The sequence below is a fragment of the Scophthalmus maximus genome, chromosome 18 (genome assembly GCF_022379125.1).
Source record: "Scophthalmus maximus strain ysfricsl-2021 chromosome 18, ASM2237912v1, whole genome shotgun sequence".
NCBI lineage: Eukaryota > Metazoa > Chordata > Actinopteri > Pleuronectiformes > Scophthalmidae > Scophthalmus > Scophthalmus maximus.
Window position 1 is genome coordinate 5,310,001 of NC_061532.1, and position 26,488 is coordinate 5,336,488.

The 26,488-nt window shown below is 45.1% G+C and overlaps 1 protein-coding gene and 1 long non-coding RNA gene across 5 annotated transcripts in view; both read right to left on the reverse strand.

Moving 5' to 3' along the window:
• Nucleotides 1-26,488, reverse strand: part of ccdc85cb (coiled-coil domain containing 85C, b) — a 44,807-nt gene that overhangs the window by 4,157 nt on the left and 14,162 nt on the right. The window contains exons 2-4 of one of the 4 annotated variants that reach the window (XM_035618426.2): nucleotides 7,915-7,994; nucleotides 6,797-6,841; nucleotides 2,644-2,745 (exon numbers count right to left, since the gene is read on the reverse strand). In XM_035618426.2, the coding sequence (XP_035474319.1) occupies nucleotides 2,644-2,745; nucleotides 6,797-6,841; nucleotides 7,915-7,994 (227 nt within the window). Of the gene's footprint in view, nucleotides 1-2,643; nucleotides 2,749-6,796; nucleotides 6,842-7,914; nucleotides 7,995-26,488 lie in introns of all 4 variants that reach the window. The other 3 variants (XM_035618425.2, XM_035618428.2, XM_035618427.2) reach the window with 3 other exon arrangements.
• LOC124849580 lies at nucleotides 10,463-20,102 on the reverse strand. The gene is made up of 3 exons (XR_007030057.1): nucleotides 16,776-20,102; nucleotides 10,643-10,719; nucleotides 10,463-10,554 (listed from the first exon to the last, which is right to left on the reverse strand). It is a non-coding gene; the product is annotated as an uncharacterized LOC124849580 (long non-coding RNA).

The window sequence follows — 26,488 nt, forward strand, 5'->3', positions numbered from 1 at the left end:
AAGAGGCACGGTTTGTGGAAACCGCCCCAGCGGTCCATTCACATCACATCAGCCTCATGAAAAGCCGATTTTTCCACTGGTCCAGAGGGTTATGACAAATGCTTTACCTAACAACCATAGAAAACCGTGACAATAACTGTTTGTCTTTCATTTGCTATGTTTTCTGAGTGTGTGTGTGTGTGTGTGTGTACACACACTCAAATGTTTCAGAGTGCACCAACAAGTTTTCCAAACAATCCCTACTTAGAACGAGGGTAGGGTATATGGATATTAATATTCTTACTTTATCTTAGATTTTTAATTTAATTTAGTTTAATTTCAAATGTTACAATTCAATTCAAGATTGTTTTCACAAGCAAGAAAGGCAAACATTTTTGGACTTTTTAATAATGACTAAACACGGGTCATTAGTAAGATTTTATTTTCCTTATGTGCACAAATAAATTTAGTGGCAGAGGGAAGAAAAAAATTGAAAAATTGAAAATGATACCACCTTTTTTTTAATAGTCCATGTTCCACAGAAACCAACAGAAGTCTTGAGGTTTGATACCCGACCCTGCGACCCTAAGCCCAAACCTAACTGTTTTAGACCATGCTGAAATGAATGGATAACAATGGCGGTCTAAAACATACAAAACCACCAGTAAAATGTCGCTTTGTATCTTTATAAAAAGGGATAAGTCAACATTTGCAGAAAATGAAACAACAATCCCCTTGTTGGATAAAAACACAATCTCCACTGTGGTTTCCTCTTGTTTAAGGTTACAAGGACAAGTTGTAACAGCTTCAATTCCCACACGGGTCCTCTGAAGCAGACTACGAGAAAGGAGAAAGAAATATGTAAATCGCCATCACCACCTTCTGACGCTCTCCTCTGTGGGTTGAAGCTATAATGTGAAATACGCAAACACTTCCAGTGTCACAGTGTTGAACATTTCATTTTATTCTAAACTGGAGCTGAATAAAAAGGAGACAGAGGCAGCTCCGAGCAACGTTTACTGTTCATGTACAGTTGGTTATGGCTTGCCTGCATAAACAGGCCTGATTTAGGCCTCGTCCGGGGGGGGGGGGTGTTGCTGTCAGAATCAATGGTCTGTAGCATCAGCATACAGAAACAGAGTCGACTGTTGAAGCGCTTCTGAGAATCACGCAGGCCGGACGCTTTTTTCGACTCTATCCAACCTTTCTTTTCATATTTCTCGCTTGTTTTCCATCCGACAATATCACGCACACGCACAACCCCCCCGCCTGACCTGAAACTGGGACTGAACGAGAGACAAGAAACTAAAGATAAAGGATGAGCATGATAGATCATGATGGGAACACACAACAAGAGTCCAGATAACATCTTCTCTTTCGCCTTTTATACTGATAATTCAATATTATAGGCTATATAGGGTTAAATATTTTTCCCCAATAAAAGAGATATTTTCTTGTCCAGGGATCATAAGCACTCTGTCCCAGGAATCCAAGGAAATTGAAACAACAAATATTTGAAACACAGAGAAATAAACTTATGGTCATCCCAACAATGACAGCTTAGGTATTAACAAGCAACGTGATGCGAATAGAAATTACAATTAACATAACATAAACTTCATCCATATGGGAGGACACGATGACATTATGTCATCAGGACTGTTTTCCGTTTCCATATTTCCCGGAAAACCGGGAAGAGGGTGGAAGTGGATCCTGGATATACCGTTTTCGCAGGATTAAAGGCTGTTGACAATGTCAGAGTGACACCAGCTGTCCCGTCCACAAGGAGCAAAGAATTCACACCACTAGTCAATATCATGACCTTGTTTCATGCGCAACCACAGTGTGAAAATAAACGCCGGGAGTCGACCATCAAGATAATTTGCAGTTTATCCTTCTTCCTGCGCGGAGAGACCTTGCATCGGTGTCAAGGTTCATGGACATTATTGAGTGAGGAGACGGGCGTGACCCCCGAGCTTAAACAGGGGCGAGCCGGCCCGCGCCTCGCGCTGCATGGGCCTGTGATTAAAACACAATATTGATTTTTTTTTTTTACACTGGGGAAGATTTAGTCCTCCGGGTAGCGGCATAGCCCTAACTCTGACCTTCCTTAAGCAGTCAGAAAACAATTATCCAGCCGCTCCTCCCCAGACACTGGCAGGGTCAGGGGTGGCGGTGGATTGTGGAGAATTATTACTTTCATAGAGGGATTCAGTCCAAACTGTCTCCGGGGGTGGGGGTGGAGGGGATGGAGCGGAGATGCCAGGATGCGGGAGTAAGAGTAGGGAAGGATGACTCATGTTCATTTCCCTTTCTTGTCTCCATCTCACCTACTCTACTTCCAATTATCTTTTCCAAATCTGTCTTACCCCTTTCTTATACTTCCCTCCGTCTCGCTTTCTTCCTGTATGTGTGTGTGTGTCTCACGTCCTGCCATGTAAGCGAGAGCGAGGTTGCATGTGGAGGTATAATTGGAGCGTGAGCAGTAAAGTGAATTAGAGCTGACTTGACTTGATTCCACTGTGGAGGCAGCAGTACCCTTCTCCCTACAATTAAGTCTGTGTGGGCCTGTGTGCAATTAAACCCCATCTCTATACATAACCACACTCTATGTATGTGTGCACCTTTCTTGTGTGGGTGTGTGTTAGCCTGCTGCGTACTGACCATGTGCATGGCGTCCTGGCGCTGGGGCAGTGAGGACAGCTGGGACTCGGAGTGGTAGAGGGTCATCCCCTTCCTCAGGGCACGGAGGTCACCTGGGTTACACTGCTGGGGCACAAACGGGCACAAAAATAACATACAAACAAATGAGGCTTCAGAGGAAGTTCAACTGAACAATAAAGGGAGCAAACTTCCCTGCATGCTGAAAGATCGGAATTAATAATCAAAAGACAGAAATGAGGACAAACATACAGACAGGAAGTCATGTGATATTCAGCAACTTTTGCACAGATTATATTTTGCAAAATTTGCCTATATAGCTTTGACTTAAAATCAACAAATATGCTTCGGTTCAGTGTACTCATGTACTTTTTTTTTATTAAAGCCAGTATATATTGTATTTACTCTTGATTTCTCTTCCTTCTCTTGTTCTTACATTGCTGCTGGTGTCTCCGACAGCTACCAATCAAACATTTCGTTAGACACTTGCAATGACAGTAAAGCCTCTAACGTCTCTTATAATTTTGAATAAATTGTACTTTGAAAAAACCTATGTCAACTTGCTGGAGGAAAACTAATGCTGCCAGTAAAACATTTGCTGCTGCCACTGTTTTGCGTCTGGCTCTTCTCTGTATGTTAAGATCCTCGCCGACGGTTCGTCACAGGGCGCGGTTCTTCCTCCCTCCGACACCGGCACCTGCCTGCACTCTCGATGTCGCCGTGACGCCAACGCCCCCGGCACTTCATTTGCAAGTGAGCTGTTTTTTTTTTATTTGTTGTGGCTTGCTACGTACAAAAGGCCCCCTTCAAAGCACCGGGGCCGTATCACATTGTGCATCGTCGAGGGCCATTACGCAGGGACACTGTTCCTGAGATTTGTCCTCATTAGCAGCAAAAGACCACTCGTTCCTGGAGGCGGCCCCATCCCTCCGTGGGCCCCGGAACACGGCAACACACCACTGTTCCTTATGACATTTCTCATGTCACGCACTGATGTTCCCTCTGTGCGAGGCGCGGTGTGTAAACACACGTGATGCCTCGGAGCGCTCGGGCTATAAATAACCCCAATGAGCTGTTGGGTGCGCGTCTGTGTGAATGCGTGGACATTGTGCTGGGTTATCCGCCGCTGTATCGCCACACACACGCGCGAGCGCGCTCAGGTGCACGCTGGCATGCATTTTTTGCACACAATCGGCATTGTCTTCTCTGTCCTCTGATGTCCCCGTTCCCTCTCTGCTCCTGCAGCTCAGTATTCTGTTAGAGTTGCCCGTAACCTTTCCCAATCCTTCCCTTGGCACTTCTTGATCTTCCCTTTGGGGGTTTTCATATCCATGCCCCCGATTCTGTACCTTTTCGAGCGTCTCTTTGCCAATTCTCACTTGTGACATTGCGTATGTCATATCTGAAGACGTGGACATAAACACGATCAAAGCAAGAGGACGTGCTTTGGTCAGGTCAGTTTTCTGTGGCAGCTAAGCCAAGTCTACCTACACGTCTCAAAACTTGACTTCCTTCCCTGAGTTGACCTTGACCACGAGACCTACAAAGCTTATTTGCTTGCCAGACAGCTGGCCAACAAGTATCTCCTTGGATGATACTCTGGCCCGTCCGTCCATCCATCCGTTACAATGTTGTTGGAGCTGACAGGCAGAAGCTGTGGATGACATGCTTCATTTCCTACTTGAGTTATGAAGGGGCAGCGGAAGATGCTGCCTTGGCTAAAGGGTAGATGTGTGCTCCATAAGGGCCGCAATTAAATGAAATACAGAACCAAATCTCTTTAGCTTGAGTTTGACACTGGGTAATTGGAAATATTTTCATCTTCTCATGCTTAAATATTAGGACTACAGCAATACAAGAATGATGCAGGTTCTTGTACTTGTATTTTTATGAGGCTTATTGTAATGCTTGAACTTTTTTACCTTTGGACATGCAGCTTTAGCTTCAGTGTAGCATCACAGGTATTTTTGAGAATCGCTTTCCAAGCTGCACATGTTAAAAAGTCAGCCAGAGACTGCAGTTTCAACGAACCTTAAAGAGTTCGCTCTTCGTCTTCCTCTTTGAAATTAAAGCGTGTAAGATATAGTGACATCTAGCGGTGAAGTTGCATATAGCAACCAATTGAGTACCCCTACCCTCACCGTCCCCTCCCAACCCACAGTGGTACAGTGGAGTACGCAGCGGTGCGAACGTGGCGGGCTCCAAGAAATTGCTCACAATGTTTATTCTAAAGTAACAAAAGCACGGAAATCCTTAGTTTCAGGTGATGATACACTAATGAAAACATCTTTATGAATACTATATTCAATTTTCTGACAATACGTCCTCCTAAGTCCTACACACCTTTTAAAATAGTTTAGTTTTTCTTAGCTGATCTGAGCCCATATAACTTCCCAGTCGATACATCAGTCACATTGTAATTTGTCCATGAATCAACCGCAATTCATTAACACCCTGTCATCATTCGGAGATAAGTTTAAAGGGAGATTTGCGTACATATTTTCTGTGCGAATGTGGGCGTGAACATGCACAAACACACACCCTGTTTCTCCTTGTGATCACACCTGTGCTGTGTAGGACTTTGTTCGCTTCTGCTGTAGGACCACGCTACTAACTCCCTCTCTTGTCCCCTTAGTACAGTAAAAAAAATCCTCCAGCCGAGCCTGTTTGGAGTGGCAGCATTCCTGCGATAAGAGCCTATTGTTTCCTTCAGGCTTAGCACAAGTTTCACTGGACCTGTTTCATAACGCGGGAGGTTAGGCAATATGTCCATTGCGGCTACCAATTCATTTTAACAGCGTCACAGTGAGCAGACTGTTACACAAGAGTCAGGTTAAATAGTAAACTGATGCTTTTATTTCATTATTTAGTGGAATACACTCTCAAGGAACCGAGGTTTACTAGTGGCACAACCGTCGCGACGTTTCATAACTTCCGACGGACATTGCGTCATTCCTCACTCGCAGCCGTCGGGCCGTGCATTATGGATGCCCGGCCTCTACCTGTGTTGCCCCGGCGCCTTCAATTATTCAGCCCACCGGACGTCCCGACAAGCCGGGACAGGCGCGCGTCATTCATGCACCGAAGCACAATGTGGCATACCGTTCACCTGTGGGTCGGCCAGTACCAAACTCGCACCCGGCTGTGCGGCGCAGAGCAGCTCCGAGCACAGGAGAGAAAGGCTTTCCGGCCCAAGATAGGTCACATAGAAGCAGGGCCACCAGGGTTCATTCATTAACACAGCATGCTGGCAGAGCGTAAAAGGGGCCGGAAACAGGACTGGACACAGAAGTGGTACCTTTACAAGGTAATGAAGTCTAACTCCTTTGTGCATCAGAGTTCTGTGGTAATGTTAAAGGCTTCACTTTGTTGAAGATCATATCGTATGCCTCTGCCTCTGAGAAACAGCTTGGCGTTTCGGGCAAATGTGCTCGGTTGCCACACCACGGGTGAGACGTGATGATTGATACGACTCTCATGTTTTTTTATTGTGAATATCAAGTCACAGCCAGCAGCCAGTTATCTTAGTGATTATCTTAAAACGAGTGAAAACACGGAGCAACAGCTAGTCTGCTTAAAGCACCAGTCCACCGGAATCTCAAAGTTCAAACTGTACAAAACGTGTGTAAAAAAAAAGAAGTATAAAGTAAAAACGTCATAGCTTTACAGGGGGTCATGAGCTGGGGTATTTCTTGGCTGGGTGCGGCAACTTCCTGGAGACCAGCCCGGACTCTTCCACAACATGTAAGTTTTACACTTCATTGTTGTGAGAAAATGGATTTTAGGCAGATATAGATATTAGGCATTTTCCTGGCTTTACGCTGAGATAATCTAACCAGCTGTTGGCTGTGGCTTCATATTCACTGAATATATGAGAGTGGTTCCTATCTTCTCATCGCAGCAAGAAAAATGAATATGTGTATTTTCCGTTGCGATAAACATCGCCGTGGAGCATTAGCAGAACATTTTATTATTATACGTTACAACTGAGGTGTTCCTTTTATTGTGTCCAACCTCTGCAGGGAAGAAAAGCACCAAGCTTAAAAGCCGTAAAGAAGTGCCACCACCAACCGTATAAAAGAGGGAAAAGGCAAAAGAGGCTCGACGGGTTTGACACACAGAAAAGCCGACGAACAGTGGCATTTCAGAAAGTTACCTTTTTCTTGGTCTGTATCTGTGATAAGCTATAACGGCTATGCGCCTGGAGGGAGAAAAACATAATGGTGTGTGGGTTCATCATTTGATCATCGGGAGCCGTTGTGAGCAGCAAAAAGGCCGTCAATGTATTCATCCTGGACTCCACAAGAGATAGACACAGTTTTTAAACCACACATCTAAAGAAAAGAACAATTCAACTTTCAGGAGCAGGCTCATATCATGGGTCTGGACTGCAGTGAGGCAGTGTGTGGCACCTCACCGTAGCACTCAAAGGCTATGAGGATCATTTTGGTTTGGTGTCAGGGATTCCAGCCTACACTCTCTGCCTACATATGAATCTGCTGGGAGATAATTGGGGGAAGAGATATCCCTCTCTTTTTTCTTTTTTTTTTTAAAGAATAAAGGCTTGGAATCAGAAAAGAAGCCTTTTGAACTATGAAATTCCAACTCAACTGTCTGCAGCCTGACATGCAATAGAAATAAACCGAAACCCCTCCCAATGAGGCAGAGAGACAACAGACGTGATGCTGTTTGGGTTAGGTTTCACCTACACGTGACCATTTGATGCGTATCGGATATGAATTTCACCGCGAGTCCGTTTGAGTGGATGCAACGCGCTCCCCCTGCAGACTGACGTGACCTCCCGGTGAACCGAAGAAAGATTCCCCCCCTCTTTCTCCCCCTCCCACCTACGCTCGCTCGCTCAGTCCTCCATCCTCCAAATTTGAGAGAAGTCAGAGCAAGGTCAACTTTGGGAGAAATGCTTTGCTCTGTCACCGTCACTTAATGCCCCCCCCCCCCGTTACTCCTCTCATCTCTCCTCCGCTCCCACAGTTCCCCCTCAGGGGCTAACATCACTGCTCGCTACTGAAGCCTACTGACTCCCCATGAATTAAACATGGGTAAACACGTTCTCCAACTAACAGGCGGGGTGTTGTGAGGGGGTGGTGTCAGGGAGGCATCAGCCACTTTATGTCAAACGGCTGCCGATCACATGTTTCTGGGCGAGTTCGAAAAGTTGCACAAGAGGAGTTCTGTGACCGGGGCTGATAAGTGCGACTCGTGTCTGCGACCGACGGAGAGCGAGGACGGGGGGGGGGGGGGGGGGGACCTCACCTGTGAGAGGAGCTTGCTGTTGTCGTCCTCCAGGATCCGCACTTTCGTCTCCAGCTGCCTGATGTAGTTGGAGGAGGGATCTGGAGGAGAGAGCGAGTAGAGAAAGAGGGCAGGAGAAGTGATTAGCATTTGAAAAGACCTCAATTGGATAAGAGGCCGGCAGGGCCACTGGAGCAGACCGACCCCGTGGAGCTCGGAGAGACTTGAGAGACCCGACCGAAAAGAAGTCCTTGTGAGAGTGATTTTACATCTCGATTCACGTCTGAAGTCGAAATATGTGCAATATTTTGTCATTTTATTGAATTGATCTTTTACTATCAAACTCCCTATACTCATTAATTTGCACCCCCCCCCCCGAGAAAAAAAAATAACAATAAAAGTTGAGCCTTTTTCTGTTCAAAATACTAATGAGAGTAATAAGAGTCATAAATTATGCTGACATCCGGCCACAGTAATGGTAACCAATGGTGAAAAAAGGTAACGAGCATCAGATAAATAATTCTAGTAGGGATGCAACAACAACATGATTGATCATTCTATCTTTTTTTATAAATTATTTAAGCCAATAAATGTTGGAAACTTCCCAGAGCCCAGAACTGACTGATTAATCAACCAATAATTTAAGCCTTTTGGCTTTGAAAAAAAACTCTTAACTAGTAGTATTATTCTGCAAATCCACAATGTTTAATGCCTTGTGAGAAGTCTGCATGCGCTAAAAGAAGAAGTTGCACCCCAATGTCAAGGGTCAAGCGCTGAGCGTTCCCACCCAGATTAGCAGTGCTTGACCTGACTTTTAACCTCATGCTTGACTGTGGCCATTTCCCAGTTGGGTCCCCACTGTCCTTGGGCTGCAACTAACGATTATTTTTACAATCTATTAGTTGATTAGTTGTTTGGTCCATAAAATGGTTAAAAAAATGACGGTCGTGTTGTTTTGTTGACGCGCCGAAGGTATTCAGTTTACTGTCGCAGAGGAGCAAAGAAACCAGAAAATATTCACATGTAAGAAGCTGAAATCAGAGAAATTAGACTTTCCTTTTCATAAAAACTGCTTGAACCGATTAATCGATTATCAAAATAGTTGATTAATTTAGAAATCGATTATTAATTGATCAACTGTTGCACCTCTACACTTTCCATGTGCTGCTCATTCAGTGTGAAGCGTTATTAATCATAAAACTGTCCCCTACTCTGTCCAAAAAAAAAACGGTGTTTGTGCCCTAGTTGCCGCACGGAAACACACACAACCTCCTGACAGAGCAGCATTCTGCGTTAACCTCGGAGAGTTCAAACCGGGGCCAGCGACTGTGTGAAGAGTGGAGGTGCTGTTTGTGAAGTAGGTGCCACGCGGCCCCGTTATCTATAAAAAAAGGGCATGTTTAATTTACAGTGAGATCAAAGCTGAGCTGCGCACAGGAACTGCACTCCAGCAGCAGCAGCAGCGAGCGAGCGAGCGAGCGAGGAGAGCAACTCTGTGCACGCAGCTTTATTTTTGTTGTGTCTTCTAAGTACAGAGAGACTGAGAGAGGAGACGGCGACGGGAAGATGTAACAAAGCCGGTGGGGAGGTTGCTGATGAAAATGACGGGTTGAGTAAGATACAGATGAGAAGTCACTGCTGTAGGGTATCACACACACACACACCCATAATCACAACTTGTTGCAGTGACGTAAGTCAGTGACCTTGGTTCTACCCCAACCAAGTTTTATAACCTGGTTGATGAGCACCATGCAACCAGGGGGAGCTATTCTGCAGAAGCCACAATAAAACACACTTAGTGGCTGCCTGGATTGTATAGCTTTAGTCAACAATAATAGCTACAACCTTGTTTTTCTCTCACACACACACACACACACACACACACACACACACACACACACACACACACACACACACACACACACACACACACACACACACACACACACACACACACACACACACACACACACACACACACACACACACACACACACACACACACACACACACACACAAAATAATAATAATAATAATTTATGAAACTGGTTAAGCACATGTAGATAAAAGCTTCTAATAGGTCCATCGTCGTGTGTCCATCATCCCAAAATATTGGATCAGCAGTTTTAAGATGATGTTGAAATAAAGTAGAGGGTTTTCATAGCATGACAGCAGATTATCTGTGACGTTCAGAAACGTACACTTTGTTTTCTCGGTGCACAGCCTGTCCTCTCACCTCAGCATCCGTCCAAATACTCCGCATAACTAAAGACATAACCAGCATGTAAACAAAACCTTTAAAGTTTTCCAGGTTCATGTAAAAGTGATTGGTTTTTATGATAAATGGCATAAATACACAAAATCTGAGAGACACGGGTGAATGACAGGAGCCCCAGTGGCAGGGCCTGCGGGCCAATTTATATTCCAGCCCTTTGACTTGTAGGCGAGCCAGTGCAGACAGTGCCGTCAGGTTTGCTGGTGGCCGACGGTTGGTCGGAGGCTGTAGTGGCCAGGGCTGGTAATCCCCTCTTGCGGCCCTGTGACACTCTAATCTGGATTCATCTGCTGCCCTGACCTGCGGCCAAGATCTCAAGCCGATTAGGATGAAGGGTCCTCGGCCTCCAGTCGTCCCCGGCACAGACAGGCAACAAAGGGAGAAGCCTCGGAAAAGAAGGGTGGAGGACGGAAAATGAACGAGGATTGCTGCTTTTTTTCTTTCAATTGGTGTGTGTACATTAAGATTACTCACAGGGATGGAGATCTCTCCACCGGCAAATCCAATAAACTCAAAAGTTGTCAGTGTCCGTCCGGCTTTTTATTCATCTCCTAATCAAATAAAAATTAACATAAGCAATTAAAGGTAAATATTGATTTACGGATCAGACTATTTGATTTGAAAAAAAACAGAATTGGCCCGGAGTGAGGAATCCCACTGCCATGAGCACACGTCTGCGTCTTCACAGAACCCAGCGCCATCCCTCCCTTCCCCTCCTAATCTGTAAGCCTTTGATGTGTTATAGGGGGGCTACGTTAAATCTCGGAGCGCATCACTTCAGCATCACACATGACATGATTAAGTGGTCCTGCTTAAATATGTGCAGATCTGCCGTGGGAACATTCGCAGGAACACACAGCATTCACAAAAACGCCCGAACACCTCCGACACACACACACACACACACACACACACACACACACACACACACACACACACACACACACACACACGCACACACGCACACGCACACGCACAGAGCCGCAGGGATCCGCAGGGTGAAGCCAGCCTGTCACCCTCTCTTTAACTTCCGACTCCAGAGAGGCATCCTGGTGGGAGACGGGGTCAGGCTATTGAACCGTTCCCCCTCGCTCCTCCACCACCACCACCCCTCCGGCTTCACATCCTCGCCACTCCTCCGTGAAGCTGGAGGAAAAAGATACGGATCTCACAGGGATCCGTATAGTATAGTCAAGCCAAAATTGTAACCCTGCAAAAACTGTCTGGCATTTATGCTCTTTTGCAAACAACAAGCACTGACTTATTATTAATGCATAATCTGAATGCAAAAGTGAGTTCAAGGCGCTGTGAGGAAGTAGGATACATATTTATTTATATATTTTTTCAGGAGGAGAGGCATAAAAGGAGAAGCAAAAGGACACAAGTAAGCTATTTTTAACTCCAAGTGTTGTTTAATATATTGCGCTGGTGTATGCTCATGTGCGAGCATGTGTGTGTGTTTGTGCGCGCACAGGACAAAAGGTGACGCAGACGGCGGCGCGAGTCTGCGCCCCTCTCCGCACGCCACTTTGCATCATGTCAGTGCCACTGTGACCCACTTCCAGTGGCCACTCCCTCCTTAACTCTGCCCCACTCTCCGTCTCCCTCTGTTTGATTCCATCCCTCCACTTTTAACCGCTCTGCACCATTGTCTTTCTTTTTCTGCGGAGGAAAAATGAATGCAAGCTTTTGAGCGACTGACCCATTAGTCGCCTGTTCGGCTTGACGATGAGTCTCACATTTCATGTTCTCATCACGATTACCCTACAAGTATAAACAGAATGTCCCCCCCAAAAAGACTTGCGTGTGATCCTTCAGAGGTCATGACCTCCGCTGGTTGTCCTTTGTTTTCCACTCTGCTTCAACCTCCCATATCCATCTGTCCATCATCACAGCCTCTTCTGCACAATGCCACAGTTACTGTGCACCACATTGTCTGTTTTTTCTTGTACGACTACTGGAATGCGGCACAATTCTCCATCCAACATGAAAAAAAAATGCTGGATTAAAACTATGCGAGAGGGTTTACGTGTACAAGGAAAACAGGAACCAAAAGTATGTTTGTATTTAAAGACCTGCTTCGTGAGCAGGAAAGTTCATTTTTTAATCTTGGAAACAATCCCGAATCAAGGTCCACTCACTACGAGAGCTGACCCAAATACTGCAAAGCTTCGGAGCTTTCACCGTTGCTTTGGTAATCGACGTCCAAATCAGTATTTCTGATGTGTAAAAATGTTTTATTTAATATATGGGGACTTTAAATTGTGTCCACTGTGTTTTGAAGTATATGTGATTCACTGTGGCTTGATTATTGATAATATACTTCAGTTGATTTAAAAAAATATATACTTTGATCATTTAAAAAGTCTTTGGGGGTATTTTGAATGCAATTCTCCTCCTTTCATTTCCAGTTCCTCCATCTCCACATTTGTTCTCTTTGTCACGCCCTCACTACATATGTTTCAACTCCCAGTGGGTGGGACTGGGTTTATTGGAGGTCAAAGCAGGCCACTCTTTATAGAGCACAGAGAGCGTAGAGTGAGGCGAGCTGGTAAGAGGGGTTGCTGCAAGACTATAGGATGGTAAGTTATTAGACCATACATGTACAAATATATACTGGGGAGGAATCTACATCACAGCGAAAGCAGCCTCCACTCTGTTGACTCCAAGGCCTTCGCTACATCAAAATAGCCTTGGTAAAATATTATAGCGAAGAAGAAGAAAAAAAAAAAGGCCCGGGCTTTGGAATCCCCTCATGTTTTCGAGTCAGTTCCCTCGGCTGTTTAGAAGCCTGCAGTGCACTGAAATCACTCTGCTTTTATTATTCCTGGCTCGGCTCTGGCTTTCATCTCCCATTCACAGCTGTATCGCAGTGTTTTAGCGTGGAGACATGGATATTCTCTCAGCGCTGTGTGTAAGTATGTGCGGAGCATGAGTGAGTGCTCATGTGCAGCATTTGTACAATAGGGAGTGCCTGTGGGTGTCTAAGCGGACTGTGTGCGCGCGTGGGAGAGGAGGGAGAGCAAGTGTTTGTGCGAGAGGGGGTGTGTGTGTGTGTGTGTGTGTGTGTGTGGGTATGCCTGTGGGTATGTGTGTGCGAGTATGTGTGTTTAAGGCAGGAGGCTGGGTCAATTACCTCAAGATGTTGAAGAAAGAGCAGAAACAGTCTAAACAGTCTCCCCCTTGTTTCTCTGCACCAACACCCAAATAAAAGTACAGTGCATTCCACGAAATCTGACCTCAGCGGCTGCAGAAAGTCCAATTCATCACACAATAACATCTCCATTATGTGTGCGACTTTCAAAACTCTGGAGGGGAACATATTGAATCCATACTGGGGAAGGGCGTCCTGAGTGAGGCCCCGGCTTGAGACGCTGGAAAAAAAGGAGGGGAAAAAAGAAACATTGAAGCGGAGAGGCCCCACTGCCTCCAGTCAGATCACAGCTCCCTGTTCAGAGCTGGTATTGACATCGGCCCTGAGTGGTCTGATCACGAGTGGACAGGTGACAACACACCCAAGATGCATTTGAGATCGGATCGCTAAAAAACCACATTCCAAGGTGGTCTGGGACAAATGAGGCAACGTTCTTTTAGCAAATGTGTCCTGGGCCACATTGAAGGACATCCACTTAGCGGACGTCCACTGACCAGCTACAGTTCCATAATGGCAGTATTTTTTTTACTCATACAAACGTATGCGTTTTACGTACATTGATTTGTTTGTGGCCACCACCACAATATTAACCGCAAATGGGATGCCAGATACATTGATTCCCTCCTTGCTCCGCTCTCGCCCTCTCTCCTTCCACACCGACTCACACAGAACAGATCCTAAAACATAATACAACATCATTTGGCCTTCGCGAACCGAAGCGACATCCGTGTTTATTTGCATATGGAGCGAGGAGGTGCGATCTGATCGCAAGTGGTCGCCGGAGACGCATTCTAATGCCAGTGGTGAACAGACGCACTTTAGAGCTGTCCACTTGTGATCGGCTCCGTCAGGACGGATGGTAAGACCAGGTCTGAACTGGGTCTTAGTGCAAGTCAGGTTAGCAAACAATCAATCAGTTAATTCGTCAGTTAATCTGCTAATTGCCTTTGTGATTAATCAATTAATTGTTTAATCTCGAAATCTGTCCCGTCTTCAGCTAAGAAGGTGAAACTTCATAAGAAGGAGAAGGAGTGAAGGAGCCTTGTTGCCGCTGTGAACCTGAACCCCAAGTCCTTTACAGTTTTTCTCTCTCGCCCGCTACGAAACAACAGACATAAAAAAAACAAAGAGTCCTTTTCTGTGCGTGGGATTACTGCAGCCTTTGATACGAGGGAGGAATCGCTGCCATTGCAAGCCATGTATGCTTTGGCAAGTGCAAATGCTGATGGGTAACGCTGCATTTTCCTACGCTGCGAGAACTCCTGAATATGCTACAGAGTTTGCAAAACTCCTTCAGGGAATTTGGCGAGAAGTGTCAGGACACCATGTGCTACAATGTTTAAAGTGGAACGAGCCGATGTGCCTACAATGGCCTCCGACACATAATCATTGCGCTGCGAAGCAACAACAAAAATCCAAACTAAGTACAACCTTCTGCTTGAGTTCCATAAACTGTGTGCGTGTCCTGACGATTTACACAAAACTGCCTCTTGCAAAGACAGAGACCTGGAAAACCAGGTGTGAGTAGCTTCATCGTCATCATTACAATGAGCTGACATCAGATACCTGGCCAAAGAGAAGCAGTTCCAGCCATTGCCTCAGAGAGGTTACTGCGATGTATTCCATTAATTTACTAAAGCCATCAATAGGAAAAAAGGCTCCCCACCCCTGTTTTTACAGAACCGTTACTGGCCAAGCTAAATAACTTTAAGCTAAACACAATATAGCCTCCTGAACACACTCCCGCAGTTATTACGTCAGTCCTGAACATGTTTTTTTATAATGCCCACACAACACAACAGATTCCCCTAAATATGATTTTGTGAGCTATATGCTCATCGGGATAGTGCTGGGCAATCTTTTCCGTCGTCAGATTCTGTCACCCCCCTTCGAAATTGTGATGATATTAATTTACTATTATTATTATTACTATTAATTAAACACAAAGACTGCTACCAAAGATAACAATTTCTAAACATTAATGGGAAAACAAATGTTGCCCTGAGAATTGGCTATTGACAATCGCTCGGACGATGGTCGATCACTGAGATCGTCGTCCATCAGCACAAGCCTAGTTAGGGAAGGCAACAGAAATGAGACACCGTAATCCTAAAACTATTAACACAGGAGGTATCTCTTCCTTCATTCTCATGCATACTGCCTAGTTATACTTGGTAAGATTCTATCTGGCTGATCGCCATTCAGGGGAGTGGTTTAGCAAATTCCAATTAACTAACTGATAATGTGACTAACTGTTCCAGCTCTATATTCCATATTTTCTGCTACCGAAGTAGATACCAGAGGAATGATGTGCACATACAGTACATGTAGATCAGTTGGTGTGATGCATAGTATGTCTGCATTCTGCATGTGTTTAATGTATCTTAGGTATGTCAGTATACACTGTACTGTATGTGTCCGTGTGTGTGTGTGTGTGTATGCATGTATGTATGTGCAGGACCAGTGTGTACATGCATTCTTTGCCTGGTTGCCCAGTGCAAGGTCAAAGGCAGTGCGAGTTGACCAAAGGAACAGAGAGGAACAAGTTAAGTGGGCACCCATGCTGCATTAATGAGGGGGATGGCAGAACCTGGCAACCCAAGCATGTAAACCACGGGCCCTGGAAAGGCTTCAAAGGCTGGAATGGCACATCAGCTGGCGAGGAGCTAACCCCATCTGACAAGACATGGCAGCCGTTCTGAGGCAGAGAGTGTCTCACCTACTCACACACACAAACACACACACTCTGGAGACACAAGACATGTTTTTTCATGAGCATGTGAATGTTTTCTGAGGTTGTGTGCATCTATCTGTGTGATAACAGCACTGCGCTGCTAAACGCTCAGAACGACACCACCCAAGCCGAGCGACTCGCGAGGAAGTCAAAAGTGCTAAATGGACTGCACCTCAGAACTGTGCCTATCAACAAGTCTTAAACATTCACCAGGTGAATACAGGATGTTAACCACGGAGAGCTCAGTGTGGGCGTCGATGAAGGCCCCCCGCAACTCTGGTTCACGACCCGCGACTTTTGGTCAACATAAAATGTACTCACATTGGATTTGTGTGCCAAATGCACCCACATCTGAAGTGTGCGCCACATTTTATTTTTCATACATTGGAAACACATTTTTCCTGTTTCGCCAAATGGTGGCGCTCTTCCAGAGAGTCAATTTGGACATGCGTCTATCACCATAACCATCGTAATCCATAACTCGTGAGGTTTGAGTCATATCGACCAATGCATGGCAAATTTACATTTCCTGTTTGCAAGGCGAGACAGAGAATTTCATTGTTTCGCCATTTCAACACCTTACCAAGATATCACAAATGGTGATTCAAAATCAGTGTTGAGATGGCATATACCATATCTGAAATGAAACCAATGAATCGTCCAGGAGTACGTCAAAATGTGAACGCGTGTCAAAACACACAAAATCCAAAAGAACTCACTTCCTGTTGAGCATGATTAATGCAACGTGTCATGAAAGTTGTTCGTCTTGAGGGGTCCCACATGCCTACAAAACCACACCCAGGGCCAAGCCTCTGTTCCTGAGTAGTGGGAACAATATTTCATGGGAATACCAAATTTCACAACAGCCTCAAAAATTTGCAGGTGCCCCCTCCATCCCAGAATCCATTCTTAGAACCGCGTTTAGAAACAGGTTTGAAGAGTGGGGCAGCTTCTCTGTTAACATTTGAATCTCACATTTCTTATTGTAAACAAGCAAAACATAAACAGTAGACCTTCAAATCACTTCAAAGTTCACTTGAAAGGCCACTTCACAGGCGTTCGATGGTGACATCATCAGATCTCTTATGCATGTGGGGCTGCAGATCTCTCACATTGTGCGGAAGAATTCGGATCAGACAACATCTGACCAGCAAACAGCTCTAACTTTACACATCAAGGTTATTTAGAAGCTGATTCCACCACCACATCACACGCCATGCACCCAAGAAGTAAAATCCCTCAAAGGGTCAGAGGTTCGAACGGGGACCTTTCAAAAGAAGGCACGCAGTCTGCCGCTCCTCAGAAACTGCGTAGGAAAGACTGTCAGCAAGACAACAGCCAGAACACATTTCGTTGGGGCTCTCAGGGAGACAGGGAGTTACAGAACCCCAGAACCTATGTCATAAACCTGAGGGCTAAGCAGGACACCTGTCACCGAGGGATGGCAGAGGAGCTGCAGCTGGAGAGGGAGAAAACCAAGACTCTCCAAGAAGAACTGGAGCGAGTCAGAGCCTCATACGAAGAGGACGGACAGAGGTATGAAGCTGACGTCCTCACAGTGACGCAGTGGGCCCACGGCCTTCAGCTTCAGCTCGACAGGGAGATCGAGTCTCGCGCAGAGGGGGAGAGAGAGGACAACTTCTGGTTGCACAAGCTGATGGCTGTCCATGATGCTGAGCTCCAGGTGGAGAGAGAGGGAAAACAGATTCTCCAAGAAGAACTGGAGAGAGTCAGAGCCTCATACGAAGAGGACAGACGAAGGTGCGAAGCTGACGTCCTCACAGGGAGAGTGTCACAACAAGACGAGAGCTTGTTGCAAAAGCTGAGGTCCGAGCCGGGCGCCGAGCCCCAGGAGGAGAGGGAGGACAAACGGACCCTCCAAGGGGAGCTGCGGCGAACCTGCTGCTCGCTTGCCACATTGGCTGTTCCTTTGTTGCTCGTGGTCTTTCTACTGGTGCCGACGTGTTTCCTCTTCTTCGGTGTTCTTTTTACACCACCCTAATGTGTGTGTTTTGGCCCGTTACTTCAGCAGAGCGGCTCTCGGCCCGTCACCTCCAGTGCTCGGGCACCAATGAGAAATTGTCTAGGTGAAATAGCTTTGGGCAGTGATAAGGTAATATTCTATCCCAGCTGGGGGTGTGCGATATGTATCGTCTACGATAATATCTTAATTAGAGCTGCAACAGTTAACCGATTAGTAATTGATTACTAAACTAATCGCCAACTAATTTGATAATCGATTAATCGGTTCAAGTATTTTTTTATGGATGAAAAAGTCAAAATTCTCAGATTAAACGATTATGAAAATAATCGTTAGTTGCAGCCCTAATCTTTATTGTTGTTTTAACGAAGTGCCAGCTGTCATTATCGAGTACGTCGCTCACTTCGCAATAACCAATCTCAAACAAGCATGCCCAGATGGACAGAGAGGGTGGACTGCAGAAGTTAATGTGTGGTACAGGTTGCAGTCTATTTAATAATAATAATAATAATAATAAATGTCACAGCGCCTCAGGTCGAGGAAAGTAAGGGGTGTGGCCAGGATGGCATGTCATTCATCAAATAAATTAAAAAAGCTAAAGACTTGAGGCGATCATAATCACTCTTTACTTGTCAGCCTTTCCTCAGAAGGGATAATTAGAAAAGAGATGGTGAGCACAAGCGAGTTTGGTATTTGCACTCAACTCGCATTCGAGTTTTGTCTTTGTTGTTAATAGATGCTGTTCACGTTTCCTATTCAGATTGTGATGATGTTCAGAGAATAAAACGGGGACAGCTCAAAATTCTTCACAAGAAACTACTTGCACTGAGTGTCACATACAAAGTAAGACTGAATTGACATACAAAGATGTTAAAAATGTTAATGTGACATACAGTAAGATGGAAAATCACAGCCGAAGTACACCTCAGGCATCTTGTGGTGGGAGACGGTAAAGCAGCTGGTAACACTATTCCCGGGGGATCGAAACAAAAATGCTATTTTCATTCCTGAGCATCCTAATTTTTTTTTTTATATTTTGCATCACCGGCCTTCCAAGAGACATTTCATAATAAACATGACACAGAACCCGCAAAAGAATTTATCTTATCTAGAGTTTGAGAAACAAAATCATCTTTGTTGACAAAGAATTCATTCATTAAAAATTACCCCTTGCCACAGCCGAGACAGTCAAGCCTTATTCTTTTTTTTAATCAGAGGGAACTCGCCTCAGAGCAGCGACTGTTTGCCATCTGGAACTATTCTATGGGAATTCAACTTTGTTTTTTCCACTGGACGAACGGTAGGTAAAGTTCCTAAGCTCCTCAAAAGGTTCTTGGAAAAGCCCTTTAAATGAGCTTCCACAACCAGACAAGCCATGAGCTTAGATGGGATGTCAGACAGTTATGTGAAAGTAAAGTCGTCCTAAGGTTGTGCTGCGCTCTGCCAATTGGAAATGTTCTCCATTTGTCGAGGAGAGTTCAGCGTAAACTCATTTCCTGCTCCATGCATCCAGGCAGAAGATCATTTCCTCTCATATTTCCCGACGAAAATCAATCTGACAATCTGGATGAAACGGAGTGATGTGGAAAGGGAATCGTTATTGACTGAAGCGACATTCCCACAACAGTCGGATCATGTTATGTATGTAATTAAAACATATGGTCATTTAAAGCTCTGCTGAGGTCAGTTGGGACTCTTTAATCTAACATGCATTGTTAATGTCGATCGAGTGGAAATTGAAGACCTCTATAAATCTCTCCTGTCTAGATATTGATCGGTCTGTCAACCTACCATAGTGGGCGAGAGAAAGAGGGAGGGACAGAGAGAACTAGTTTATTTATAGTCGTCCCGACAGACGTGTGCATCTTGTCGCAACAACACATCCTGTCCGGCAAAAGTGATGCACTCCTCGCCTGTCTCCTCCTCTCAGCGTTACCACCTTTGCGGGGGTCCGCGGACGCCCTTCGCATGCCCGAAGCTGCGCACGGGCCGCCTGAACTTGTGTCTGCACATGAGCCAATGTGAATGATCTATAAATAACAAGGCAACGATGTAAATGTGAACATAGTTTGTGAGACTGTCCAATTCAAAAAACCCTATCAAAAGTGGGAAAAAAATATGCATTGCTCAACGATAACATAAGGATGGAACAGCGGTGCATGGCTTATTTGGTTTCCGCGGATGATCGGGCCACTTTCGGGGCTGGTGTACCCTCTGACCTTAATCTTTCTATTAGGCTAGAAGAATGGCAATCTGGCAGCCAGTTGACTTTAATCTCATATATGTGGCCCACACCCTTAATTACTGTGCATGCGTGCGTGTGTCGGCTATTCAGTGCGAGACAAAACAGGAAAGATTAGTGACATCTGGAGATGGATTGGCTTTGTCCACAGAATGCTGTACTGCAACTCATGAAACCATTCGTGGATGTATGTAACAGCATATTCCAGATTCCTTTATTTTTTTATTCATCTTTCACCTCTGGGTCAAACACATGAACAAGGTCCGGACCCAATCTATGTTCCATGCATGTTGGTACTTGGTCAAACCTTGAGTCCAGTACTGATATAGTTTTACAGAGTTTCTTGGGAAAAACTGACAATATGCTAAACTGAAAGCCATCTGGTTTTGGTATATTAAGACTCTCTTGAACAATATGTTGTGTTTATTATTTTCCTATTCCAAGATGACCTTAAGAGCTTTTTCGCTATCTCACACTTGGTGACACTTGTGGCCCCTGACACTGAAGGTCAAGGGTCGTAACTCCCGACCAATTCATGGTCGGGACACTGCATTCCTCTGGATCGGTCAACCAGATAGGATTTTCTTCTTGGACAGAAGGAGATGGTGGGATTGCTGTGTAAAATGGGTCTTTTCCCCTGATTTGTTTTAAATGGCGACATACAAAATTGCACCATCTCTTTTGTTTGCATACATTTCAGAATCCTACAGACAGTTGTGTGGGATAATTTGTTGTGGGGATTTTCCGTTTTACTCAGAGGAGTTAGGAATATTTACTTGTTTGTTAAACTGACATTTAGGCACACCACACTTTCAAACAAAAAGATTTAGAAAAAGGCAGCAAAACAGCAATTTCCCTAACGCCACGTGATAACAGATACACAGATAAGTTGTCTCCGAAAACGTCTGTCATCAAAATGATACCGCACATCGCCTGTGGAAGGCTTTGCAGAAGAGGCTTAAGTGATGGCTGGCTTTACCTTGCGCAACCCACCGCAGTGTGTAAACAAGCACCAGAGGGCATTGTGGGTAGAGCGCATTCTCCCGGAGCCCATGGCCCTCTTTAACCTCATTCCTCTCCCCGTTACCACGGTTTCACCACCACAGACCCGATGGCAAGCCCCATTTGCATAAATCTGCATACCTCCCCGTTTCCTTTAAAAGCCCGTCTGACTGACTGCTGAGTTGGCAACGGCCGTGCTTATGTAAGCAGAGCGTTAACAGCGAGCAGTTAGACGGTAAATACAGAGGACGTCCCGTCAATAACTATCGTCCTTAAACCCCTTTATTATGGGCCCTCTGAAAATCCCATCTGCCATGTGGGTTCTGATGCAATCTCAAAGACCGGGGCTTCTTTCAACAATCCGGGAGGGGGGGGGGACTTTTCTTTCCAATGACATCACCTAGTGGGTTTCATTTTGACCAATAATAGCCATGTCAGATTTCATTCAAATGCAAATCAGACAGAAAAGGGAGAGCGGGCAAGATTCAACTTGCGGCTCTGCGATATAATCCAAATGTCGACAAAAATCTATTGTGTTCTGCTACTTTATCTGTGCTTTGGGTTGATCATTATCTGAAAACAAAGCATTACCTGTGACAACATGAAGGAAATCCCATCTTTGAAAGAAGCGCTCTGCAATAGAACTCTTGTACGAGTCGGACTCTCAGGCTAATGGCCTGTGGAGCCTCAGAGGAGATTTTATAACAGCAAAAAGACAAAGCCGTCACAAACAAACCCAGAGGAACAAAACCCCCGCTTTTCACTGGTGTCATCCGGACTATTACCAACTATTAACCCAGCACTGATGGATAAAGGGGATATGCGGAGGGCCATTAGCGCCGTAATTGCCACAAAGAGAAAGAGGTCTTACGTAAGAGCCGTCCAGATAGACAGTTATCTCATCTCGTCCGCCGCTAAAATTGGATTGATGTCGGAGCGGAGTTGCGCAGCCTTTGACTCGACCCGACAGCAGCATTTTGAGATGCGCTGACGCTGAGCAGAGGCGACGGCGCTTATAACTCTTGCAGTTGTCAGAAAAAAAGAGGCCATCCGAAAGGAAGCAGGAGCACGAGAGCGAGACGTGCAGCGGTGGGACGAGAGATGCTTGCGCGGACGGGACAGAAACAGGCATAATGGCCGAGGGAATTCTATTACACCTCATTATGAGTGGCTCGCACTGGCTCCGTCCAAGTCTCTCGGCTAAAGAAGAAAACAAGGCCAGCCAGGACTCATTATCCATGTCACTGCGATTATCCCTCGTGGGGGTTTTTTTCCCTGACTTGTTTTTCAACTCAAAAATCACTTCGACCTCCTGGCGAGCAGCGACCGATGTGCCCAACTCTGAGACGTGTTCATGATCTTCAGAACAGTATGGAACATAGATTAACAGCTGTACACTGTGCCAAAAAAACAACAACCACACACATCAACAGAAACAGGCTATTTTTACCCCCCAACGTGAAATCTCTGTGTTAAGAGGCAGCAGCAGCAAAATAACATTTTAATCTAGTGTCTAGCGTCTGCATCATGCTTTACACACGCGCACACACACAGACACACACAAGCTTTCCCCTGCCACTGTCAAGACACCTAGAAGCTCAAAGTGAGAGAAATGTACGTGTGTGTGTGTGTGTGTGTGTGTGTGTGTGTGTGTGTGTGTGTGTGTGTGTGTGTAAAATTAAGTCAAAGGTGTGAAGCATCACTGGGAGGAAGAGTCAAGTGAGCACAAACGCCAGCGACCTTTCAAAGAGGAAGATCGTCACGAGCCCTGACAAGCAAACATTAGGGCTTCGCTCCTGTTTATTTCTGTCGCCGTCTAGTCTGCCGAGACGGCCCGCACCGAGAACACCCTTTTTTATTAACGCGGCTCCCGCTTGATCGCAGCTGCCACGCATTCCCAAGGTGTCTGAACTTGACCTGGGGCTCAGTGCACGTCTCCAGAATTGTCCGATTCTCCTTCACAGCTCTTCGTCTGTCCGACCTTTAACCCCTGGGTCGACTTTGACCAGTGCTGAAATAATTAGTTGACGACGTGACAATTTGCAGCTTTTTTCTCCATCATCAGTCCATCTAACCTCTTTAAGATGGACCTTCAACCGGTTGTTAGGAAACATTTGGGCTTGCGGTCCCTGAAACAAAATTACTTGTGACCCATAATCACAGGTTGCTATAACCTATGACTACATCAACCAAAGAGGGATTAGATTACATCACATTTTTCTTTTTTAAAGGTAGCATTCAAGTAATCTACAGCAAATTAAAATAAAAAGCATATTACAAAAACAGAAAAAGTAAAGTTTGGCTATCTATCCATCTGTGACCCATATACATAATCCCCAAAACAACAGATAATTTTATGATGCAAATATTAATTAGTAATAATTAGTAGACTGACAATTCAAACACCACATAAGTCGTGACATGCCGCTTCAAAAACGCCCCATCTGGCCGAGGACGGTCTCTGTAATACATGGAATTATCCAATGAGCTGGAATTGGCACAATGCTCAAAGAGTCAGCTTGAGGGAAAAATTAAAAGTTGAAAAAAATGGACGCATACATACTGTGTTCTGGTAGTGTATGTGTGAGATTTGCAAAGTATACAATCAATAAAATGGGCAGCAACTCAACAGAACCCAGCTCCAATCACATGTATGCGATGTATGACAGCAGTAAATATCTAAAGTGATTGCAGCTAATGAATGACTTCACTGAGCAGCACTGCAACAAACCTCGACCCAATGTCCACCCTGAAGGCAATAATGACATTTACTGAATGACTGCTGCTGCTGCCCATGTTGAACAAGGTTACATTTTAGGGCTTTACATTTGATTGGACGATGGAGTGGATTATAGAATTACATATATACATCCTGTAGTCCAGTGCAAAGGGAGGGTTTAAATGTCATGAACACACTGCGTTTATCATATCTGCTGCCATGCCATAACTGCCACTGCAGCAGTGAAGTGTTCCATCCTTTTAATAGGACTAGACCCCACCTCTGACTTTGTAGCCATTAGGTTTATTAGTGTAGCTTGTACAGGGGGGGCACCCGCACACACGCGTAGCAAAGTGGCGAATCACAGGAACAAATTCCATTAGCGAGTGAGACTAGAGGTTTTATAGCCAGATGGTTAACCTGCCCTGAATCAATGTGATGAAGACTCCATCCTACACGGGCACATATACACACACACACACATATACATACCTCATAAAACCCTAATGGAAACTCATCAACCGGTAATTTTATTGTGCAAGACCTCCCCGACACTCCATCATCTGGTCGTCAAGTCACGCTTCCTCGCTTTATGATGCGTGGCTATCATTTACACCGCGGGGCGGGGTTACAGAGGCAGTTTGGTTTGATACGTCCTCTGACGGGGCAGAGTCATAAGTCAGCGTTCATCAATCCAACAACCGCAGCCTTTGAAGACTTTTTTTCCCCCAGTGTCCGGGTCCCATGAATGAAATGCAAATCAGCAGAATGTGTTCCCAAACTATAAAATATAAAAACAGTTTTTGACTGGAAAATCAAAAGTGTGGCTGAAGCTGACGCGCTGCCACTGGATTCCAACGCCACTGAACTGTGGGATGCGGTTGAACAAAATACTCGGGGCTACTGAGAGAGACAGGGACATTTTTTTCATGTGATGTGATTAATCCCACAACATCTAGCTAGCTTTGGTCATTTTTCATTTTTCATATCTTGGGTATGAGAACCTCATACTAAGAAGCCTTCAGTTAAACTAACGTGACGTTTTCAATAGCGAGCGTCAGTGGTGCTCCAAGTGATTTTGATTCTGTATCAATCTTTTTCCATCTGAATATGCATTTTCCAACATGTCAATCCATGCCTTTAAATCAATACATTTCTTTGATACACACAAAAAAGATTGGATTTTAGATTCAAATCAAAACACCAACATTCACAAGGAGAGAGAGAAAGTGTCCGACAGTAATTTTTGGATGAATATTTATGCCGAGTGAATTGCGACCAGCTGCATCAACACACAGTCTGGGTATTATGCAAGATACCGGGGCCAGAGACATTTAATGATGTGTGATATGATAACAATCTAAATATGTAAACACCATGGATGAATAATATTTGTAAAAAAAGAACACCCAGTCCTTTGGGTGTTCTTGTTAAACCCCTGTGAGGCTGTTTTAGACCGTCTACTAATTTACCCTTTCCTCAGGTCACCTTAACAAACAGGGGGAAAATAAAAATTAAAAGTCTCCAGGGACGCGTCGACAAGCAAAAGCAAGACCGACGGGTCAGACGCCGCTCGGCCTCCACTGTCTGTGGCAGGGCCAGCTGTCCGCCGAGCCAGTGACCAGGTGGTCCCTCCGCCTCACAGAGGGAGGTCAGCAGCAAATCACTGACCGCAACCGGCAGAGGACGACGCTGGTCATTTTCATCCTCTGCAGATTTTTAACAAAGTTTACTATAGCTTAATTAAAGTGATTTTCAAAAGGTTTGAGTGATGCTGAATGATTGCTTACTTGCTCAAAATAAGCCTTTAGCCGTGTTATGCCGTTTTTTATATATATATATATATGGAGGGTTATCAAACCTCTAATCATCTTACTGTAAAAGCTGCAGATTAGCAAACAGGAACATATGCTCTCCGGCCTCAACGAACATGGTCCCACTTCTCTAGCTCGGTTGGAAATTTAGTAATGAATCCAGCTTTTTTCAGCTGGTGGAGGCCTTTCCATTTGGAGTCTTCCTGTTCTGCCCCCGTGTCGTTGGATTTTCCTCCACGTGCTTTATTTTTCCAGCACTTCCCCAAGACGTGCAGGTCGGGCTGACCGGGCGACTGTAAACTGCCCACAGGTGCGAATGCGTTCACCTTTTGAACGATAAGTGTTGGAACACTTTACAGTTTCCCTGCAACCCTACACACTGGATTAAAGCGGGCAGAGACACAAGGGGTGTATTATTGACTCTTGTTGCCCCTGTGTGGTGTCAGCACCAAGCCCCACGAGAGAGATGCGATCCTGAACTTTTTAAATCGCGCAATAGTGGCTTATTAAAAACTTAAAACGCCGCCGGCTGAAGACTGATGTCAGCATATTTTTTTTCCCTTTCCAGCGTTTCCCATTAATTAACCTAGAGTGTGGCAACACGCCATAGTCTCATTTGTCCCGCCAGTTCCGTAATGAACCGAATCAAATTGTTACACTTTTCATTAATGAAA